Source organism: Arvicola amphibius, chromosome 9, assembly GCF_903992535.2.
Source record: "Arvicola amphibius chromosome 9, mArvAmp1.2, whole genome shotgun sequence".
Taxonomy (NCBI): domain Eukaryota; kingdom Metazoa; phylum Chordata; class Mammalia; order Rodentia; family Cricetidae; genus Arvicola; species Arvicola amphibius.
Window position 1 is genome coordinate 124510291 of NC_052055.2, and position 23254 is coordinate 124533544.

The window sequence follows — 23254 nt, forward strand, 5'->3', positions numbered from 1 at the left end:
GGGATCTGGGAAGGCCAGGGAGGGAAGAACAGGGTGACTGGGTCCCTGGGTGAGAGTGGCCACCTTTGAGGGGGTGGACCCAAGGCAGAACAGCTGGCTCTAGATTAGGCAATGAGGAACTCCGGAAGGCCAGCCAGGGTAGGGGCTTGTGCCCAGTGGCCTCGGGTCCCCTGCAGCCATCACTGCTGCTGAGTAGACACATGTGATACCTGATTGCTTCAGCCTCCTGCCACACCAACTTCCCTCAGGCAGCCTCCCCCTCCACTTCTCCTCCTCCCCACAGTGACTCCTGCCCTGAGAATGTCCAGCCCCAGCATAAAGGTCCCGGTGTCCGTGAGCTTCTGTCAGTTTGGAGGCCACACCGTGCACAATGAGCTCCTCTCGGGCACCCAGAATGGGGTGTGTGGGAGGGCACGGGCTGATGGCATTGCTGCTGGCCAGTCTCATTCTACCAGGTAGGAGTCTGGGGCCTTGGGAGAGGGACAGTGTGGGACACAGGCCCTAGGTCAGAGCGGCTGGGGGCATCCAGGGCCTGCCGCACAGGGTCCAGGAGAGGGGCACAGGCAGGGCCCTAGAATCTGACTTTTCGAACCGGGACTACTCCTCATCCTTGTCTGGCCACTTCCTTTGCTCCACGGAGGCTGAGCAGGCAGGCACTCTGCCTCTGCGCCATCCTCCAAGTCCTATGTAAACGTTCTGAGCTTGTTTCTGAAACCTAGACATGAGGCCACTATCATCAAACCCCAGGCTCCATCTCAGATCAAATGGCACAGGGCACAGCTTCGGAAGTTCTAGATGGTGTGGGAGTGGCAGTAGCCCCGCTAGAAGATAGGATCTAGGTGTCTTATAGGAATAACAATTGCTACCATTTCCAGAACCGCCTTTTACAAGCATTTTAGATGTATTTGAATTAACTTGCATTTATTTATTTATGTTATTTATTTTATTTTTACTGAGGCGCTGGGAGTTAAGCCCCAGACCTCACGCATGCATGCTTGTTAAGTGATCTACTATATACTTGGCTCTCTTCGATATATATATATCGAAGATATATATCGAAGATATATATATATATATGCGATTGCAAGCAAGCACCACCACAACACTGAGCTTAGAGCTTTTTGAAATGCTAGACTGTAGCTAGCCCTTTCAACACACTGGTGTTCTGAGACCTGTGTGATAGATTTGCCCTTCCCACTCTGCAGCTCAGGATCCGGAAGGCCTGAGGGGACAGGAAACTGGCTTCAGACTGCAGTTAGAAGCAGGGCATCCAGGATCCTGAGCCCAGGCTGGGCGATGTGTGTCCCGTGATGAGGGATGAAGGAACAGGGGTAGGGAGGGTTTGTTGTGGGATACATCAGGGCTTTTTGAGATGAGGTTGGGGACTTTTCACGTGACAGCAGACTGGCTGTTGGTGGACCACTCTAGCATGAATATTGGTTATGAACTTCCATGTCTCCTTCGCTGTTTTTGGACACGTGGTCCAGAGAGATGCTATTAAATGGCCTTCCTGGTAGCTGTGTGGGAAGGGCATGGCGTTCTTTGTCTCTTTGACTATATCAACCAGAGAAGGTTAGTCACCTGCTGATGTCTGGCTCCGAAGGGGCCGGGTGGGCAGAACACAGAGGTGAGAGCTTTACAGAGAGACTGAAGCCAAAGGAGCGTGAGACTAGGAGCCGAGCGTCAGTGGGTGGAGGACAGAGGATAGGACAGAGGTCCGGGTCTAAAGACGGCTCAAGGCAGCCAGAGTCAGATGTGGGCAGAATGGGGGCAGCAGGTGCGTGTGATAGCTGGGTGGGGAGGCTGATAATGGTCATGGGAGGAGGGTTCCATGGGTTCCCTGGGCTGGGACAGGGACAGAAGGGGTGGCTCAGGGTGCGGTGTCCTGTCACACTGGTACCAGCAGGTTCTGAAGCAACAGGTGAGTGCCCCCACATCCTGGCCCCCACCCAAGGTTTACTGGCCTGGCCAGTGCTGGGACAGGAAGCAGGCACCCTGCTGACCCACCCCTTCTGCAGTCTGGATTCTCTCTAGGGAGCTGGCGACAGAGTACCAGCTATGACGGGTGCTCGCCTTCTGTAAGCGGCGGCACCTCTGCCCTTTCCTGGGCTCGTATGTCTCCTTTCCTGTCTCCTCACACCTTCCCCCTCTTCTGGTGGTACCAAACCTATGGTCTTGTGCATGCTAAGCCAACGCTCTGCCTATGGCCCCGACCCCTGCTTTGCCTTCTATGTTCTTCTGTTTGGTTCTACTGTCTGACCCACGATCATCCTGCCCCCACCTCCTCACTCTGTCTGGTTCCTAACCTATGCATTTCTACCACCTCTATCTGAAGGGTGCTCCTTCGATGCCCATCATTTCAGAGTTTTACCATACATTTTTATCGAAGACATTTGACCTCTGCCCTCAATCTCCACAGCTAGAACAATAAAACTACCCTGATTCTGTCACCCTCATTTCCTTCACAGACGATAACCAGTTCTTCCTTTTTCTACCTCTGAACTTGCCTGGGTTCCTCTATGGAGACACGGGGTAGACAACTGGGATGGGGCTACTGGGGGCGGGGAGCCCCTTTTCAATCTAGTTCTTACAGATCATTACTCTCTTCCAGGAACCTTGGCAAAGAGCATTGGGACCATCTCAGACCTCTGTAAGGACCCCACAAGGATCACCTCTGCCAACAACCCTTGTCTCATTGGAAAGGCTGGCTCCAACAGCGTCAGCAGCCATGGTGGATCCAGCAGCTCCCAGGGAAGTTCTTCGGGATCTCTGATTTTTAAGCCAGGAACAGGGTATTCCCAGAGCCCCTATTCCTCTGGGTCTGGCTCCTTCCAGTACGGAAGCAGCGGATTTCAGTCCGGAAGCAGCGGATCTCAGCAAGGAAGCAGTGGATCTCAGCAAGGAAGCAGCGGATCTCAGCAAGGAAGCAGTGGATCTCAGCAAGGAAGCAGCGGATCTCAGCAAGGAAGCAGCGGATCTCAGTCAGGAGGCAGCAGCTCCCACTCAGGAAGCAGCAGTTATCAGACAGGAAGCAGCCATTATCAGACGGGAAGCAGCAATTCTCAGACAGGAAGCAGCAGTTCCCGATGGGTAAGCAGCAGCTCTCAGTCTGGAAGCTCAGGAAGCAGCACCAGGGAGGGACAAGGAAATGGCTCTGCTCTGCCAACCGGTGACAACTCTTCCCGCCAGACCTCAGGCACCTTCCAGTCTGGAGGCTCCTACACTTCCCACAGCTCCGTGGTGTCTAGCAGCATCTCCAACCAGCGGCCCTGTAGCTCCAACGTGCCCGACTCTCCCTGCAGTGGGGGTCCCGTCGTCACACACTCCGGGCCCTACATCTCCAGTTCCCACACCGTCTCAGGCGGGCAGAGGCCCGTAGTGGTAGTGGTGGAGCAACACGGATCTGGTGGCCCTGGAGGGTTTCAAGGCATGCCCTGTAGCAACGGCGGCCCCTCGGGCAAGCCCTGTCCTCCCATCACCTCTGTCCAGAAACCCTATGGCGGCTACGAGGTGGTGGGTGGCTCTGCCAACAGTTATCTGGCCCCAGGCATGACCTACAGCGGGGGTAAAATTTACCCCGTGGGCTACTTCACCAAGGACAACCCTGTCAAGGGCTCGCCAGGGGCCCCCTCCTTTGCGGCTGGGCCCCCAGTCTCGGAGGGCAAGTACTTCTCCAGCAATCCCATCATCCCCAGCTACAGTTCTTCCAGTTCCAATGCCTACCCAGCCTCGGGCATCGTGTTCCAGCCCGTGGGCAGTGGTGGGGTCCAGCCCTGTGGTGTCGGTTCCAAGGGGCCTTGCTCTGGTTCGAGAATTCAGATCACTTCCAGCAGCTCCTCTACCTCCTTCCACCCCTGCAGCAGCGGTGCTTCCCAGGGGCCCTGCTCCCCACCAGGCACGGGCTCCGTCGGTGGGGGAAGCTCCTCCCTCTCCACCGGCAAAATTGTCCTCCAGCCCTGCGGCCCCAAGTCTAGCTCTTCCGGGCCCTGCCTTTCCGTTTCCTCCTCCACACTGAACGGAGGTCTGAATGGCTCTCCTCAGTCTGTCCCCACCGTGGTGGTCAAGCCTTGTGGCCTCAACAGCCCTGGAAGGGTGCCCTGCCGTTCCATCCGGGACATTCTGGCTCAGGTGAAGCCTCTGGGGCCCCAGTTAGCAGATCCAGAAGTTTTCCTGCCACAGGGAGAGCCACTTGACAAGCCTTAAGTCACACAAGCCAGCCATCTCCCAACTGGAAGATGTTCAGGGGCCCAGTTTCCTGCCCGCCTTCCAGGAGAGCCCTATGCCGCAGGCTCTTGTCACCCTTATTTGGCTCCGGCAATGGTGGACTCCGTCCCTTTCCTCCTCTCCTGGTGCTGCCACCCCATTCCGCTGTGGTGCCCTCTCTTCCTGATCACCCACCTTAAAGCTCACTTATTCGGGTTCTTGACTGGGAAGTCCTTGAAACACTCAAGTCAACCGTGCCTCTGCCTGTTTGCCAAGCAAGGCGCGATCCAGCCCATCACCCCGCATTTCTCAGTGACCTCTCTACCCTACCAGGCCCGCTTCCAACTCCACCCGAGCCTCCTCTGCTCGCCACCTGAGCCCCTGTTGGGTTACCACGGATGTTGCCCTGTGCGTGTGGATCCCCAGGGCATCGGCAGAGCCTGGCACAGACTCCCGGCTTTCTCGGGAAACTGGACAGGGTTCAATAAACTTTGTGAACTTTGCGCAAACTTTTGTGCCTCCAGAGGGCGCATATTCCCCGTTTCTCTTGGCAATTTGGCTCAGTGTTTTCTATCTCACGCCTCCTCCCACGGAGAAGGAACACAATAAAAACTGATTGAACTGACGACGTCAGAGTTGCCCGGTGTCCGGATTCTTGCCCTCCTCCACGTCTCCCGTCTCAGCTCTGTTCCCCTTCTTCTTCCCCCTCCTCTTTCCCTCCAGAAAGCCCTCAGTATTTTCTTCTCTCCCACCTAGGCTTCTCCTCCATTACAGAGCCTCACCTCGAAACACAGTCCTCTCTGGGAGTCCCTAGAGTCGATCTTGAGTTTCTGGGACGCTGGGCCAGCCCAGGCAGATTCCTGGAGACTGAACAGGAGCCTGGGTGTTCTGAGCGCTGGGGGCGGGGAGAGGAAGACAACATCCCAGTGTGCTGCTGTGCACCAGGCCTGATGACTCACTGGCCTAGTTAGCACGGTTCTGTGACAGACAGAGCCTACAGTGTCCTCTCCACCTCCTCAGCCCTGAGTCTGCTGTGGCAGACGCTAGCGCAGGAAGGGTGTGGGTGTCCCTATAGGAAGGGCCTTATTCCATCTGCAAAGCTCTCAAAGCTTTTGGAAAGGGAGCTTCCTGCTGCCCTAGTGTGAAACCCATTCCCCTCCTTTTAGGAAGAACAGAGCAGGTGCCGAATCCACAGTGGCTGAAGCTTCAAGTCCAGGACCAGAGGCTTCCCACTGAACAGAAGCCCTGGGGAGCGATGCCGGCTCTCAGAGTCCACTAGGACAAAGCAGGCTCCCAAGCAGCCTTGTTTCCGTCATTACAGAAGAGTCATTGGGCCAGGGGCTGGAGAGATGGTTCAGCTGTTAAGGGCACTGATTGCTCTTCCAGAGGAGCAGGGTTCAATTCCCAGCACCCACATGGAAACTAACAACTGTCTGTAACGCCAAGACCAGACACTCACACCTGCAGGCAAAATGCCAATGCACATAAAATAAAATTAAAGCAAACAAAAACCTGAACTTAAAAAAAAAAAAAAAAACCCTCAGAGTTGCCAAGGATGGGACCCACAGGAGAAGCTGACATTTAATGGGACTTCTCTAATCTCTGGTTTGATCCATGTTAAAAATTTGGACAAAACAGGCATGGTGGCACATGCCTTTAAATCCAGCACTTGGAAGGCAGAGGCAGGGTAATTTCTCTGAGCTCCAGGACAGCCTGGTCTACAGAGTGAGCTCCAGGACAGCCAGAGCTACAAAGTGAGACCCTGTCTCAGAATAACAACAACAACAAAAATTAATTGGGGAAAGTTGGTGTAAGGGGACCAAACTCTAAGGTTCCCTACTGGTCAGTTCAGGAAAAACTTGTTTCTCCCTATGGCTAGTGGGTGGGCGGTGGCGGGGCTAGAGAGATCAGCTGACAAAGTGTCTTGCCCTGCTAGGCTGCTGGCGTGAGTCTGCTGCCCAGAACCTACGAAAGAGTAAGGAGAGAGACAACTCTACAGATTGTCTGTGGACTTCCGCCTGCACGCTGCGGCCCATGCATGCCCACACAGACATCACACAGGCACACAATAGTAATAAAGTTTTTTGTTTTTTGTTTTGTTTTTTTCGAGACAGGGTTTCTCTGCAGCTTTGGAGCCTGTCCTGGAACTTGCTCTGCAGACCAGGCTGGCCTTGAACTCACCGAGATCCACCTGCCTCTGCCTCCCAAGTGCTGGGATTAAAGGCATGCGCCACCACTGCCCGGCCGATAATAATAAGTTTTAAAAATGAAAAAGGCAATTAAGCTGGGCGGTGGTGGCGCACGCCTTTAATCCCGGCACTCGGGAGGCAGAGGCAGGCGGATCTCTGTGAGTTCGAGACCAGCCTGGTCTACAAGAGCTAGTTCCAGGACAGACTCTAAAAAAGCTGCAGAGAAACCCTGTCTCGAAAAACCAAAAAAAGAAAAAAAAAAAAAGAAAGCAAAGCTAAGAAAGCCATGAGGAGCAAGCCAGTGAGCAGCATCCTGCATGGCCTCTGCCTCAGCTCCTGCCTCCAGGTCCCTGCCCTGTGTGAGTTCCTGTCCTGACCTCCTTCAGTTATGAATAGTGCTGTGGAAGTATAAGCTAATAAACCCCATTTTTGCCAAATTGCTGTGGTCATGGTGCTCCGTCACAGCCGTAGAAACCCTAACTAGGATGCCAAGGATAACCTTGAACTCCCGGTCTCCTTCCTCTTCCTCCTGAGTGTTGAGAATACAGGCACACACCACTGTGCACAGTTTTATGTGGTGCAGGAATGGGATGTGGGGCAGCGTGACAGCCAGGCGCTCTGGCAACAGAGCCACACCTCCAGCCCCATCAGATATGTTTGTATTAGTTCACTTTCTGTTGCTATAACAAAACACCCGAGACCTGAAATGGGTAACAGCAGAGGTCAACACAGCAATAGGTCTCTGTTTCTATTCTTTGTCTTCTTTTTAAACTCAGTTTTCAAAGTTTAAGAGCCCCTGCCCAGTTCTGAGCATCATGGAGGAATTGAATGGGAGAAGACATCACATGTCAGGATAGGAAGCCAGAGGGGTTTGGGCTTACTGTTGGATCCTCCTCCTCCTCCTCATCATCATCATCATCATCGTTTCTGTTTTTGAAACAGGGTCTCTATATAGCCCTGGCTGTCTTGAAACTTGCTGTGTAGACCAGCTGGCCTCTAACTCACAGAGATCAACCTTCCTCTGCCTCAGGAATGCTGGGAAAAAAGGGTGAGCTACCATGCCGGGCTGTTTTTAATTTTTCTGCAGTGCTGAGGATTGAATTTTTGTATGCCAGCCTCTTCATGTGGGTGCTGGGAACTAAACTCTGGTCCTCTGCAAGAGCAGCAAGATCTCCTAAGCCATGGGCCATTGCTCCACCCCCTTTCTCCCCTTTTAACCTTTCTCTTTTCAGACAGGGTCTCACTAAGCTGCCCAAACTGCTCTTGACCTCACTCTATAGCCCAGGTTGGACACAAATTTGTGACCCTCCTACTTCAGCCTCCAAGGAAGCTGAGCCTATAGCCTCAGGTCATCAGAGACAACAAGGCTCACTCTTCCGATAGCAATCCTTTCCCAAGGGTGCTAATCCAGTCTAACAAGTCCCCATTAATCTCCCTCCTACCTCCCACTAGACCCCACCTCTTAAAAGTCCCACATCTCTCAATATTCCCACTCTGGAGACGAGAGAGGGACACAATCAACACGTAAGCAAACCATAGCATTTACATTTAAATCACTAATGAGCTCCCATCACCCCAGCGCAACAAGGTTGAAGTCACGGCCCTTTGACTGCAGCACTGAGATGTCTTTCTCTGCCGGGCTTGGATACACCACTGACTCTGAGTGTTTCTTATATAGTCCCCTTTATTTTAGATTTATAATTTATATGTATGTGTGTTTTTCCTGTATGTATGCTTATGCACCATGTACATGCCTGGTGACCACAGACACCAGAAAAGGACATCAGATCTTGTATCTCGTGTAACTGTTTTTTTGTTTTGTTTTGTTTTTTGTTTTTCGAGACAGGGTTTCTCTGCAGCTTTTTAGAGCCTGTCCTGGAGCTAGCTCTTGTAGACCAGGTTGGTCTCGAACTCACAGAGATCCGCCTGCCTCTGCCTCCCGAGTGCTGGGATTAAAGGTGTGCGCCACCACCGCCCGGCTTTCATGTAACTGTTGTTAAGGGAGGTTGTTAGCCTCCATATGTGTGCTGGGAACTGTAGATACAGTTTCTGTCCCATTCGGTCCCGCAGCCATTCAGTCCCAAAGAAACACACATTATATTAATTATTAACTGTCTGGCCTCTTAGCTCAGGCTTATTATTAACTAGCTCTTACAACTTACATCAACCCATAATTCTTGTCTATGTTTGGCCACGTGGCTTGGTACCTTTTCTCAGTAAGGCATCCTCATCTTGCTTCCTCTGTGTCTGGCTGGTGACTGACTCTGCCTTTCCTCTTCCCAGAATTCTTAGTCTGGTTGCCCCACCTATACGTCCTGCCTGCTACTGGCCAATCAATGTTTTATTAAATTAATATGAGTGGTAAATCTTTACAGTGTACAAGAGCATTACCCCACAGCAGGAAACCAAAGTCTGGTCCTCTGTAAAAGCAACAATTACTCTTAACTGCTGAGCCATCTTCCCAGCACCCACCCTCCCTCCCTTCCTCCCTCCCTCCCTTCCTCCTTCCCTCCCTCCCTCCTTCCTTCCTTCCTTCTTCCTTCCTTCCTTCCTTCCTTCCTTCTCTCTCCCTCCCTCCCTCCTCCCCTCCCTCCCTTCCTCCTTCCCTCCCTTCCTCCTTCCTTTCCCTTCCTTCCTTCCTTCTTCCTTCTTCTTTCTTTCTTTTTTTCTTTTGGTTTTTGATACAGGGTTTCTCTGTGCAACAGCCCCAGCTGTCTTGGAATTAGCTCTGTAGACCAGGCTGGCCTTGAACTCACAGAGATCCACCTTCCTCTGCTTCCCAAGTGCTGGGATTAAAGGTATGCACCATCACTGCCCGGACCCCGGTCTCTTATACTCTTTGATTACGTCTGACCACCTGCATTAGGCAGAATGGCAGCTCCACACCAACGCCACCAAAGATGTCACCATCCCAGTGCTTGAAATTTACAAATATGTTAGGTTACTCCACAAAGGGAAACAGGGCTCCTGACGAGTCATTAGTCATCTGACCTTACCATAATGGGATTACCCAGGATTATCCGGGTGGGTCCAGTATAAACAGTGTTTAAAATGTGGGCTTGGGAGGCAGAAGAGGGAGCCAGACAACAGAGTGTGGGAAAACACTTGGAAGGCAGAGAAGAGAGCCAAGAGACCAGAGACACGGGGCCCTGGAAACTGAAAACAGCCAGGAGTGGAGTCTCTCTGGAGCGGCTGACAGGAGTCAGTCCTTCAGATCCCTTGATTTTAACTCAGAAAGAGCTGGCTCAGTGGTTAAGAGCACTGGTTCCCAGCACTGACATCAGGCTCACCGCAACCACCTGTAATTCCAGCTCTAGGAGTCTGACACCCTCTTCTGGCCTCTCTGGGCATCACACACACATGCATATCCCCCCTGAACACAGGCACACACACACACACACATATCTCCCCCAACACAGGCACACACATGCATATCCCCCCCAACACAGGCACACACATGCAAATCCCCCCCAACACAGGCACACACACTCATATCCCCCCCAACACAGGCACACACACACACACAAATCCCCCCCAACACAGGCACACACACGCATATCCCCCCCAACACAGGCACACACACGCATATACATAATTAAGAATAAAGTAAGGAGTCGGATGATGATGGTGTACGCTTTTAATCCCAGCAGTCAGGAGGCAGAGGCAGGTGGATCTCTGTGAGTTCAAGGCCAGTCTGGTCTGCAAAGTGAGTTTCAGGACAGCCAGGGCTACACAGAGAAACCCTGTCTCAAAAAAAAAAAAAAACCCAAAAACAAACAAACAAACAAACAAACAAAACCCAAAAGAATAGAATAAGCTGGAGAGTTGGCAGCTCTTCCAGAGGATCTAGATTCAACTCTTAGCACCCACATGGTGGTCCACAAATGTCTGTAACTTCAGTCCCAGGGGATCCAAAGCCCCCTTCTGACTGACCTGGGAGGCCTCATAATATAAAATAACAAAATAAATAAAATCTACAAAACAGTTTTAAAATCTTTTACAAGCTTGACTACCGGAGGGGCTTTGACAGCATATGCCTGTCATCCCAGCACTTGGGAGGCTGAGGCAGGAGGATTGTATGTCTGAGGCCAGTCTCATAGTGAGACTCTGTCTTAACTTACCCCAACTGCACTCCCCTCAAAGAAAACCAGACAAAATAGGAAACAAATAAGCAAATGAAACAAAAGACAAAATGAAAACAAAACCCACAAAATATTACACGCATTGGGAATCGTTAGCTTGTGGGGCTTTGTTACAGGCGGGGGGGGGGGACGACAAAGCCATGCATTGGGAATCGTTAGCTTGTGGGGCTTTGCTACAGGCGGGGGGGGGGGGACGACAAAGCCATGCATTGGGAATCGTTAGCTTGTGGGGCTTTGCTACAGGCGGGGGGGGGGGACGACAAAGCCATGCATTGGGAATCGTTAGCTTGTGGGGCTTTGCTACGGGGGTTGGGGGAACAAAGCCATGCATTGGGGATCGTTAGCTTGTGGGGCTTTGTTCCGGGGGGGGGGGGCGGCAAAGCTCTTTCTCCAGGTTAAGGGCTTCACACAGAAGAGCCCCTCAGATGGGGGAAGTTCTGCACCTCAGGATGTCCAGCTTGTCGGCATCCAGAGGACGATGTGGGGATATGTGAGCAAGGGATGCTGGAGCGGAGGATCTAGATCCCAAGAGTCAGCCTGTGGAGTGTTGCTGAAGCCGAGGGAGACAGTGAAGACACCAGCATCCTAAGGCTTGGGTAGAGACAAGCCAGGGCAGGGCTGGGAACTAGGGGTGACCTGTGGACCAGAGCACCTGGGTGAGGAAGGGGCAGGGAGTACAAGGAAAAGAAGCAGGTATGGGGAACACCCAGTTCCTCTGGGACATTCAAGTGGCACCTGTTGCCACAGACCGAATCGAGAATGAGGGTGGAATGGGCAGATCTATTGTCTCCACAGCCACTGGCCCAGCCTGTTTGGCTGTCCCCCACCCCACCAACGGGATAAAACCTGCTGCCTGGAGCCCAGGGAGACTGCTGGAGCCAAGCAAGATGCAGGGCCTTGCACGTGGGAGCCGGGCTCCCCTGGGCCTGCTCCTGATCTGTCTGTATCTGCCAGGTACGGAGGGCACTGGGGTCCTTGGGAAGTACTGGAGTAGGTAAAGGCAGGAGTGTGCACGTATGGTCGGGTGTGCAGCTGAATCCCAGGGAGGTGAGGAGCAGCAAGTGAAGGGGGCCTGGGGGTCATAGGAATAGCTGGTACTAAATCCGATCCACTGCTTCATCTTCTTCTTTATTCCTTCAGGCCTCTTTGCACGGAGCATTGGGACACCAGAGGAGAAAATCTCCCCACATTCTGGAAAACCTTCCTTCACCGGCGTCTTCAAGCTTGGGACAGCGGGCTTGGCGCAGCCTCAGCCCAAGCCAGACCTCGTGAATCATGAACCACCGAGGGGTCTTCCAAGGTTCCCTGGATTCTCACAAGATGGTGCGCTACCTGAGGTGCCCAGCCAGCCTCCCTTCTGGGGGGAGTACCCCAGGGAGTTCTGGCTCTCCGAGGAGGACCCTCAGCAAGGGATGGAGGCTGCTGCTGAGGACCGCTGGGAGCGAGTGCTGCCGGAAGCCCTGTCATACCTTTCCAGAGGCAGACCTCTTCCTATGGCTTCCTCGGCATACGAAGCTTATGGACCTGAGGACTCAGAGTCTGTACAGCCTGGTTCCAGTCCGCTGAGAACCGAGGCAGAAGCCTTCGCCCAGCACCCGTTTTTGTACTTCATCCACAGATTACTGCCTGGTTTTCCTTGGGGGATTCTAAGTCCCAGTGCATCTTGGGGAGGTGGAGGAGCAGGAACAGGGTGGGGAAGAAGGCCCATGCCATTCCCTTCTGGAATAGGGGGTAGCGATAGTCAATTAGCAGGTCGGCACCCAGTAGTCAGTTGGGGGCCCAACGGTCTGTATCCTACAGGCAGCTGGGGGAATAGTGGTCGGTATCCTACAGGAAGCTGGGGGGGTAATGGTCGGTATCCTGCAGGAAGTTGGGGGGGTAATGGTCGGTATCCTGCAGGCAGCTGGGGGAATAATGGCCGGTATCCTGTAGGCAGCTGGGGGAGTAATGGTCGGTATCCTGCAGGAAGTTGGGGGGGTAATGGTTCGTATCCTGCAGGCAGCTGGGGGGGTAATGGTCGGTATCCTGCAGGCAGCTGGGGGGGTAATGGCCGGTATCCTACAGGAAGCTGGGGGGGTAATAGTCGGTATCCTGCAGGAAGCTGGGGAGCCAGTGGTTGGAATCGGTTTCCTCAAGGAGTCCGACCTTCTGGTCCCAATCAGCTTCCTCCCGGAGTCCGACCCCCTGGCTCTTCGGGGACCCTCCCAAACCCCAGTATGCTGTGGGAATAGGGCTCAGCAGAAGCTCAGTTAGGCTCAGTCACATGGTTTTCCCTTCTCTCCCCATTTTCAACGCTTCTTCTGTTGACCTATGCTGGCCGCCAATAAACACAAGCAGTTCTTGAATCTGATGTGTCTCCGCGTCTTTGTTTCTGGGAGTAACGGCAGTGCACTTGGGGCCCCTCATTTTCTAGCCTTCCCTGTGTCTCTCTAGGGTCCCTGTAGAGCCCATCTTGTCCCCCATCTTTGGGGGAGAAAGATCAAAATCCAGGTACTTGAGGGTGGGCCCACTCCATCTTCAACCCCGTCCACATGGTGGAATGGCCCTGAAGAGGAAACATGGGAGAAGAGTTGAGAGTTCACCTGTGGCAGGCGGGGAGGGAGGGGTCCATCTAGCTGGCACCAGGCCAGGAGGGACAAAAAACAAAAACTGAACAAAACAAAACAAAACAAAACAAAAAACCCAACTCTTTCCATTCACAGAACGCAGGGCCTGGTGAGGTCATATGGCCCACATTTATCTTTTATTCCCCAGATGGTCAAGCTTCTTGGGAACGGAGGGTGCATTGATCTCCTTCACACGCATCACTTAGGGCTTTGTGTGCAGAGAGCCGCAGACTTTGAACATCTGCTGAATAAACCGCAGCCCTGATAAAGGACGAGAGAAAAGAGAAGCCATGCTCCCGAGCCAGCAACCAGAGTGGCGGCATCTGCTGCTTTCTTCTCCGGTTCACGGCTCCTTCCTCTGCTTGGGCTATTGTCGCTCCCTCTACTCTCTGGTGTTCCCAGGAGCTCAGCATCCTGGTCCAGGATGGGAGTGAAGGCAGCGGGTGTGTGTGGGTGTGTGTTTGGGGTGTGTGTGTGTGTAGGTGTGTGTGGGTGGGTTCTACAAAGCAGAAGACATCAGTGGGTACAGACGTGACCGCATTTTCTCCACTGTGGACTTTGCCCTCTGTGGTCCAGGTGTGTGTACCCTCTGGACAGCCGGGCATCACCCCAGATCCAGGCGGCTGGGCAACTTGTAGGAGAGAAGCAGGTGGGGCCTAAGGGATGGGAGCCGCCTGCCCGGGTGGGACATGCTGTCCTGGTGTCTGTGGTGAGAATTCCTTGTTGGAACACTTCCTCATGAGCCCATAAATTTCCCCTATCTGACCACACCTTTCTCCTGTCTCCTCAACCCAACTCTCTTCCCTCCATGGATTCTTGATTTTTCTCAGTTCTGGATAAGACTAGGGGACTTTTTTTTTTTTTTTTTTTTTAGCTTTTCTTTTTCGACAGGTCCGAGATTATTTCAGGCTTGCAAGGTCATTTCTCGTTCCAGTTATCCACCTTGCTCCGGTCGCTCCTAGATGCATTTTTAAGTTATGTGTCTGTGTCACAGACTCGCTATAATTTCCCCAGTGAGACAAGGACTTCATGTGTTCACTGTTGCACCTCCAGGACAGTGTCTGGGCCAGGGCAAGCACTCAGCAAACACCGAATGAGTCAGCAAGTCCTCTGTCTACCTGTCCGTCAGCCCATCCGTCTGTCGGTCCGTCCGTCCGTCTGCCCGTCTGTCCGTCCGTCCAGCTAGGCACCTATCCATTCTCACACATCTACAGGCAACACTGTACTGAGCGTGGTCTCCAAAGGCCCATGTATTACAGACTTGGTTTCCAGCCTGGCGCCCTTGGGCAGTAGTGGAAGCATTAAGAGCTGGGTTTAGCAGGGAGGACATCAGGTCATTGGGAGGGGTGTTGTTAAATAAGATCACAGACTCTGTCCTCTTTTCTCCTTGTTCCCTGGTTTTCCATGAGGTTTGGTTCAGAAGCATGCTTCCTGATGGCTGCCCAAGACAACTACAGGCCCCGAGACAACAGGGACGACCTTCAAAACTGTGGGCTCAAATAAAGCTTCTCTGTGTAAGTTCTCTCAGAAGTGCTACAGTAGCCGCCGACTAACACCCACAGGGCCTCATCAGAACTGCTGCCGTGTTCTTCCCGGAGCCTCCTGAAACTGTTCTCGGCTCTCACAATGTTTCATCTTCACCCTCGTCATTACCTGTGACGAGCGTGTTTTACGATTCTTCTTCACCAACAGAGAAACAGAGACGTGAAGCAACTCACACAGGTCGCGGATGACAGAGGCAGTGACTTCAGCCTCCTCCTCCTCACCCATCCAGGGAGTGTTCGGATACGGATGCAATTAGCAGAAATACCACCAACTAACTTTTATTATGTGTGCCAGATCACGGACAGGGTGTTTGCACACACATCCTTCCAGCTGACCTCCCCCAGAAATCCCCTCAGCAAGGCGATGCCGTGACCCTTGTACAGGGGAGGTATGGAGGCCCGAACAGGGTGGGCCGAGGGCTTGCACGCAGGACAGGCAACACTGAGGAAGGGAGGTGAAGCTCACCTTGTCAAGTATGGCTGATCACTCCTAGAATCTGAGATGCCAGTGGCAGAGGGCTCTGAGTAGCTGTGGTCAATCACATCAGAGTGGTCTTTAAAAATTTATTTTTATGTCTATGAGTGCTTTACCTTCAAAAATGTATGCACACCATAAGTGTGTGGTACCCAATGAGGTCAGAAGAGGGTGTGGATCCCCTGGAGGTGGAGTTACAGGCAGCTATACTTCCACGTCACAATCCGTCACTGTACTGCCTGGTTTTATGTCAGCTAGACACAAGCTAGAGTCACCAGAGAGGAAGGAGTCTCAGCTGAGGAATCACCTCCATGAGAGTCAGCTGTAAGGCATTTTCTCACTTAGTGATCAATGAGGCCGGGCCCATGGTGGGTGGTGCCATCCCTGAGGGCTGAGCAAGCCACGGAAAGCAAGTCAGTGGGCAGCAACCTCCATGCCCCTGCATCAGCTCCTGCCTCCGGGTTCCAGCCCTGCTTGAGCTCCTGTCCTGACTTCCATCAGTAACGGACAGCAATGCTGAAGTGTGAGCCTAATCAATGCTTTTCTCCCCAGCTTGCTTGTTGGGCAGGGTTCTGTTATAGCAACAGAAAAACCCAAACTAAGACAGTCACGGAGGGAAACCAGGGCAGGAACGGAAGCTGAGACCACGGGAGAGTGCTGCTCCCTGGCTTGCTCTCCCTGGCTTTCTAGGTTCATTTCTTACACAACCCAGGACACCTGGTCAGGACTGGCACCAGCCACAATATGGCCACAATGGGCTGAGCCTTCCCACTTCAATCATTAATCAATAAAATGCCCCCCCCCCATAGACTTGCCTGCCGGCCAATCTGTGAACACACCCAAATTCTCTGAGTTGTATACTTTAAATGGGACCTGAAGCTCTTGTTACCCACCCACCACCCAATCCTGAACCCAACAGGCCTTCACGGCCCAGACGGCACCCTGCACCTGACAAAAACACATGTTGAGAAAAATACACGTTCCTGGTGTCTTCACAAGGTCCTGGAAAGCAAAGGGAGAATGCCAACCAGCAGACAGAAGTGGGCAGAGGGTCCCTCCCAGCTGAGGGAGAGGAGCAGACAGAGAGTCTGGTCTACAGATAGGCAACACCAAAACCAGACCGCTGGCCCTCCACCGACACGGGGACGAGCGGAAATGGCCTGCCTGGGCTAGTGAGTCTTGTCACCTCTGTGCCAGTGCCTTCCCGGGTCTCAGCATTGAACGTGTGTGGTGACTGGGCTCTGTGACCTGGGCCTGGCCATCTGTAAGCGGGAAATCTCTAGACAATCCTAATGCTGTTAGAGAATTGCCTCAGCCTTGGAACAGACCAGTTCCCGGTACACAGAGGGTGGAGGGAGCTACTGTCACCCCAGTGAGACCCTCTGACCCTGAAGGTGGCCCCACACTCCAGAGAGAGCTGAGATGACTCCCTGGGCCTCTCTTTGAGAGGACACCAGTGTGCTGACCGAGGGGATACCGGATAGACTGGGGACCCTGTGAGATTTTTAACTCACGGTTATCTGCCCAGGCCCTGAGAACAGCCCTTGACTAGCTCTAGGCTTTCTGTTCCTGTGAACTGGTCTATCGGAAGCATCTCATGTACATAAGATCACACAAAGCTTTATCGTCCGTTAGCACAGTGTTTTCCATGTTTCGTACTTTATTCCTTTTTTGTCAGATTTATCATGATTATTTTTTTATGATTTATTTATCTTTATTTTATGTGCATTGGTGTGAAGGTGTCAGATCCCTTGGAACTGGATTTTCAGACAGTTGTGAGCCACCATGTGGGTGCTGGAAATTGAACTCAGGACCTCTGGAAGAGCAGTCAGTGCTCTTAACCGCTGAGCATCTCTCCAGCCCCTTATCATGATTATTGAGTGAGGGTCTTGTTACATAGACCTTCCAGGCTGGCCTTGAACATGAGATGGTTCACCGGTCTCTGTCTTCCCCATGCTAGGATTAAAGACCTGCACCACCATGCCAGGTTAGAATAGAATTCTTCTTTTCAGGTACACTACAGATTTCAGAGGTTTTTAAAAACTTGCAGCCTGCTGTCTTCTGCTCATATAAAGTATTTTAGAGTCTCCCTTGAGCCGTCAAGATGACACATCCCATAAGGGCCCTTGCAGTAGTAACAGATGTGACTTAAATTCAGTTCCTGGGACCCTCGTGGTGGAGGGAGGGAACTGACTCCTGCAAGTGTGTATACATGTGTACCGCACACCTGTGGAGGCCTGTGGAGGCCAGAGGAGGACACGAGACCAGCGAGAGCTGGAGTTACAGGCAGCTGTGAGTCCCCCATGTAGGTGCCGCAACTGGCCTGGGGTCCTCCCTTTGGGGTCCTCGCACTGGGGTCCTCCCGTTACCGTCTCCACTGCCCAGCTGTCTTCTGTCCCCGCATGTACCATTTCAGACGATTTCTTGGAATGGTGAAGGGGCTGGGAGGGAATAAGTGTGGGTGATCGAGGAGGTAGATCGGGGTGCTCTTAGGAGCTTCAGTAGGGAAAATGTACTATGTGCAGTCAGGACCGCTGAGGTGCCTGAAGCTTGCCAGGGGCCGCCTTCCCGATGGGAGGAAGTGACTCCTCAGGTGTTTCTGTGGGGCTCAACCTGGGGCGTGCACGAGGGAGGTGCCTCTGTGTAATTATTAAATTTGTTTCCTGTTTGTGCCCTTCTTTCTCACACAGGGAGCCCCGTGACTCCTGCCTGGAGCTTAGGCAGCCTCCTAATTTTCTCTCAGGGACAGGCTCCGTCACCGACAGTCCTCCCAGCCGGCCTTCCCGCCCTGTTAAGGGCTAGCTGGCTGCAGACCCGGAGCTCACACAGAGGGTCAGTCCTGGGCAGCCACCGTCTGGACCGATTTTGCGTCTTATCCTCACCTTGGGCAAGCATGGCTGTCAGGAATGGCAGTCAAAATGTTTGAGTCAAAGAATCAGTTTGTAAACTGCAGGCCCCTGCCCGTGGACCCGCCTGCTGACCTACCCAGTGACTTGGCCTTAAAGCCGGGTCACTCTGCACCCTGCTCCGGTCACCCGCCCACCTCTTCCTCTGTCTAAACAATGGTCCATCCACCCACTAGATTCTAGTTCACAAAGTTTCGGGAGCCTTAGGGGGATGGGAAAAGGGGATCAGAGGAAAAAACTAAAGAATATGAATTGTCCCTGGTGTTTAAAAAAAATATTAGCGCTGGGAGGATGGCTTATTGGTAAGCTGCTTGCTTCACAGGGGTGAGCTTGATCTCCAGCGTACGCATTAAAAACTGGGTGTTGGGGCTGGAGACGCTCAGCAGGTAAGAGCACTGGTTGTTCTTGCAACGGACCCGGATTTGGTTTCCAGTTCCCACATGGCAGCTTACAGCAATCTTTAACTCTAGTTCCAGGAGAGCCAATGTCCTCTTTGGGCCTCCATGGGCACCAGGCATGCACATGGCGCAATATATGCATGCATTCATATATGTAAAATAAAAATTATGTTTTTTTTTAAAAAGTTGACTCTGATGGAGAGTGATTTTTTGCAAACTCCAGCGCTGGGGCACTGGGGTCCCTGGGGCTCACGGGCTGGCTGTCCTGCCCCAGATCCCAATGAGAGATGCTGTCTCAGAATACGAGGTGGATGTGGAGTGCTTCAGGAGGAACCACGTCTGAGGTTACCCTTTGCCTTCAGGCTCACGTGCATCTGCATACACAGTCAAGTAGTAACTTAAAATTGCTTTGCTAACAATTCAAGAGTACCTACTGATTCAGCAAGAGCAGGGTCTACGTCTGCAGCTGCTGGACAGGCTGGAGAGACCCCAGGGAAGAGCAGGGTCTATGTCTGCAGCTACGGACAGGCTGGAGAGACCCCAGGGAAGAGCAGGGTCTGCGTCTGCAGCTACGGACAGGCTGGAGAGACCCCAGGGAAGAGCAGGGTCTGCGTCTGCAGCTACGGACAGGCTGGAGAGACCCCAGGGAAGAGCAGGGTCTGCGTCTGCAGCTACGGACAGGCTGGAGAGACCCCAGGGAAGAGTAGGGTCTGCGTCTGCAGCTACGGACAGGCTGGAGAGACCCCAGGGAAGAGCAGGGTCTGCGTCTGCAGCTGCTGGACAGGCTGGAGAGACCCCAGGGAAGAGCAGGTAAATAAGAGCGTCTAGACCACAGGCTGGTCCTGCCCTCCTCACTCTATCCAGAGGCTTGAAGGTGGGGAGGGACCAGACGGGCCAAGGGCACCTGGCACCCTACACAGGCCAGACCCCACCTGTCTCTTCAACTCCTAACTTTGTTCTTTCTCAAGAGCCATGCAGAGTGGTTTGCCAGAGACCAGAACAACCAAACAGACCAGCCCATGCATCCGCAGGTGACTCACAGGTGAGTGTCCTGACCCCTGGTCACCTCCCCACGCTCATGATACCTTTCTCATGACATTGAATAATTACAGCTCTGGTAATGGAACTAATGGGCCGGGCATAAGCTCTCTCTACCTCAGTTTCCTTATCCGTGAAATGGGGACAGTCAGAGCTTTCGGGAGGAAGCCACCCGACATTAACACGTTAGAGGCTCAGCACGGGGTTAAATCAAGGCTCGTGCAAATGATCCTGTGCTCTTCTGCCCCAAGTATCCCTCTCTGACTTTGACTTCGTGGTCATCATTCGGAGGGTCTGATTGGCAGCTTTCCCAGGTCGCTTGCACCCTGGACAAGGGCGAGAATTTTTTACCTTGGTAGCTAAGTGGCCAGGCACTGGAGACCCGGCAATAATCCTGAGTTTGACTCAGTTTCTTTTCTGGCTGTGGAGGTGAGAGTCTCGGGACGATGTTGCCGCTCAGCCGTAGAGGCTTGCGGTGTAGCCCTGCGGTTTCAGAAGGCAAGACCACGTGTGATGTGTAAACTTTCCAGGGGATGGCACTAAGGGACCAAGCCTGAGGCAGCAGAGCCCTGAGCAGGCAGGCCATGGCTCGGGCGCACTTCAGCCCTTGGCCGGCGGCTGGTGGGACAAACTGCCCCCACTTTTAATCTGTAGAACCGGGGTAGGACATAATACTCCCGTCTTGGCAGGGATGAAATGATGAGTCGCAGGACTCGCTTAGCGGAGCTGCTGTTCCAGCCATTGCCAAGGCTATAATCATTAATTTTCCCCACAGCTATTCGGTAAGAGCAGGTGTGGTGACCTGCACTTTAAAAAAGCGCCTGTCATCCCGGGCTCCGCCACTAGAGGGCAGGCTCTGCCTGCCGAAGGCGGCACCGTGGGCTGACAGTCAGAATGGGGGTATCCAGAGCGCAGGCATGTGCGTGTTTGGTCTGTCCCTTTGCCCATTCTTTCCCTCATAAATCCTCGCGGACACAGCTTCTTTCCTATAACTCAGTCACAATGAAGCCTACCTATTTCCGCTCTCCTCCCTCCCCCTCCACTGTCCCTTCGCCCAAGAAAATCCAACGCTTTTGCTCTTTGAAGGTAAAATAGCCTGGCTTTCTATAGAGCTGTGGGCTCCTGGCCTCATCTGATTTCCCAGGGCTATTCGTGTGATGGATGGTTAGAAGGAGCTCGGTCTACCGCAGCCTGCAGCAGAGGACCGTGGGGGCAAAGCATCTGTGATTTCAGGTTGAGCGCTGGCCTCCAAAGCCCAAGACTCAGCTCTTGAGTGTTGGGCTAATGGTGTCCAGGGTCCTGGGGACTTTATGCTTTTCTGTGGCCGTTTTTTCCCATGACCCTTGGATAGGAAGCTCTTGGGGTGGGCTTGCCGCCTAGGGGGACAAATTTGACTTCTAAAATCAGGGTCTTTCTTTTCTCCTCCAGCCTCCTCTTTTGTATTCTTGCTGTCTTAGATTGTTTTACTTCTTCTCCTCCTCCCGTTACTGTTGCTTCTGGTACAGTTATCTGTGGTGTTGGGGCCAGAACCTGTGACTCACGAACACCAGGCAAAGATTCCACCACTGAGCCACACTCCCCTGTCCCCAACTACTCATTTCAATATTTTTAAAAAATATTTACTTATTTATTATGTATACAATATTCTGTGCCTGCAGGCCAGGAGAGGGCACCAGGTCTCATAACAGATGGTTGTGAGCCACCATGTGGTTGCTGGGAATTGAACTCAGGACCTTTGGAAGAACAGGCAATGCTCTTAACCTCTGAGCCATCTCTCCAGCCCTCAATATTTCTTTCTTTTCTTTATTTTTTTAGTCTTCTAAAAATGTGTATGTATGTGGGTTCTACTTACCTGCATGTCTGTGTATCACATGCATGCCTAGTGCCCGTGGGGCCAGAAGAGGGTATCAGATTCCCTGGAGCCACAGATGGTTGTGAGCTGCCATGTGGGTGCTGGGAACTGAACCAGGTTCTCTGCAAGAGCAGCCAGTGCTCTTAACCAACAAGTCATCTCTCCAGCCTCAGCCAGCATTTCTTCTTTTTAAAAGGTGTATTTTAATTTATTATTTAAATTTTCTAAGTGTGTGTGTCTCTCTCTGTGTGTCTATGTGTGTGTGTGTGTGTGTGTATCTCTGTGTCTGTATGTCTCTCTGTGTGTGTGTTTGTGTGTGTCTCTGGGTTTCCACCAATAATGCTTAATTTTGGCATTCCAGTACAGCTGGTGCTGGACCAACTTCTTGGCCCTCTTTTTGATGACTTGGTCTTTCCCAGAGGGTCTGAGGTTAGCCGTAATGCCTGTCAGGAGATGGCAGCTGTGCAGGCCACAACCAGGACGTCTACTGGCAAATTTCATCATGTTTAATGTTGTTCTGTTATTTTGACTTTTTAAATTGTTGAAATTAGCTCGACTCGGGAAATAACCAGGCTAGCAAATGGATAAAACAATTATATTTTTATTTATTAAAAAGGGAAAACTCATGAAACAGGAATGAGAAATCTAAGCTCAGCTGTGCTGTGGGGGAGCGAGAGAGAGGGGGGAGGGAGGGAGGGAGGGAGAGAGAGAGAGAGAGAGAGAGAGAGAGAGAGAGAGAGAGAGAGAGCGAGAGAGCGAGAGAGAGAGCACACACCTGGTTAGTGCCTCATTTTTCTCCAGATCCAGGAAACCATGCCTTAACTAGGACCCACCTCTTAAAGATAATTGGCTAACAAGCCTTCTCCATCATTAAATTATTTGGAAGGCAAGTCCATTAGATTCCTTATGTTACGACTTTATATATGTGTATCCAATGTAAATGTTGCCATGCGAGCCTTTTACACTTTTAATTGAGTGGTGTTGTTTACACGGCACAGTGTTCAGCAACCGTCACCACTGACTGTCTCCAAAGTTCTCCATCACTCCAAACTCTACACCCACTAACCAACAACACTTATCTCCTGATCTCAGGCCTTGGTGGTCACCCATCCACTCCCTGTCTCTTTGAGCTTCCACTTTTAAATATTTAACACAGTGAAGCCAGGCGGTGGTTGACTTTTAGTGACTGGCATGTTTCATTTAGCAAAGTGTCATGTGAGGGGCATCCATTTGTGTCATGTTACAAGAACACATTCCACTCAATGGCTGAACAGCAGTGGGTGAACTCATTTTAATGTATTTTTCACATATTTTAATGACCTAACATTTTTAGGTTAAAATTACACTGATTGGGGCTGGAGAGATGGCTCAGTGGTTAAGAGCACCGCTTACTCTTCCAAAGGTCCTGAGTTCAATTCCCGGCAACCACATGGTGGCTCACAACCATCTGTAATGAGGTCTGGTGCCCTCTTCTGGCCTGCAGGCACACACACAGACAGAATATTGTATACATAATAAATAAATAAATATTTAAAAAATTACACTGATTACACGTGTGTATGTCACTGACTGATTGAGGATGTCTGTACATGTGCAAGCGTGTGCCGTGGGTGTGCGTGGAGGCCAGAGGACCAGCATCAATGGTGGCTGTCAGTTTTCTGGAGCCCCCATGTGCATAGCTTACTGCGCACTAGTGATCCAGTCCAAGTGGCCCTTGGTGTCACAGTGAGAAAAGGAACAAAGGCACTTCCCTTTGGAGTAGTTTAACCAAGAGCAAGTCCAGACGTGAATTCTCCACTTCCTGCTCCCTGTGCTTTCTGTCCTGTCTCTGTTGTGTGAGTCTGTGCCTGCCTGAGGCTTTTTGGGCTCTGTCCTTGTGTCTGTGTGTCTGTCATGTCTGT

At 52.2% G+C, this 23254-nt stretch overlaps 2 protein-coding genes across 2 annotated transcripts; both read left to right on the plus strand.

Annotated features, from left to right (window-relative positions):
* The first annotated feature begins 370 nt into the window (after positions 1-370).
* On the plus strand, positions 371-4203 carry Cdsn (corneodesmosin). The gene is made up of 3 exons (XM_038341147.1): positions 371-455; positions 2612-2939; positions 3096-4203. Exons 1-3 carry the CDS (start codon positions 371-373, stop codon positions 4201-4203), a joined length of 1521 nt encoding a protein of 506 aa, XP_038197075.1.
* A 7218-nt stretch (positions 4204-11421) lies between these two features.
* On the plus strand, positions 11422-21863 carry C9H6orf15 (chromosome 9 C6orf15 homolog). Its single transcript, XM_038343858.2, has 6 exons — positions 11422-11488; positions 11675-12755; positions 13717-13849; positions 18906-19273; positions 19576-19751; positions 21715-21863. Exons 1-6 carry the CDS (start codon positions 11422-11424, stop codon positions 21861-21863), a joined length of 1974 nt encoding a protein of 657 aa, XP_038199786.2.
* Positions 21864-23254: the final 1391 nt, after the last annotated feature.

Excerpts from the sequence above, each read along its gene's own strand:
- Cdsn (XM_038341147.1), top strand. The coding sequence starts at position 371 with ATGAGCTCCTCTCGGGCACCCAGAATGGGGTGTGTGGGAGGGCACGGG. Across the intron at positions 456-2,611 it reads GGCCAGTCTCATTCTACCAG|GAACCTTGGCAAAGAGCATT; the intron begins GTAGGAGTCTGG and ends ACTCTCTTCCAG. Across the intron at positions 2,940-3,095 it reads CAAGGAAGCAGTGGATCTCA|CAGCAGCTCTCAGTCTGGAA; the intron begins GCAAGGAAGCAG and ends CCGATGGGTAAG.
- C9H6orf15 (XM_038343858.2), top strand. The coding sequence starts at position 11,422 with ATGCAGGGCCTTGCACGTGGGAGCCGGGCTCCCCTGGGCCTGCTCCTG. Across the intron at positions 11,489-11,674 it reads GATCTGTCTGTATCTGCCAG|GCCTCTTTGCACGGAGCATT; the intron begins GTACGGAGGGCA and ends TTATTCCTTCAG. Across the intron at positions 19,752-21,714 it reads CCTGTGCTCTTCTGCCCCAA|TACAGCTGGTGCTGGACCAA; the intron begins GTATCCCTCTCT and ends TTGGCATTCCAG.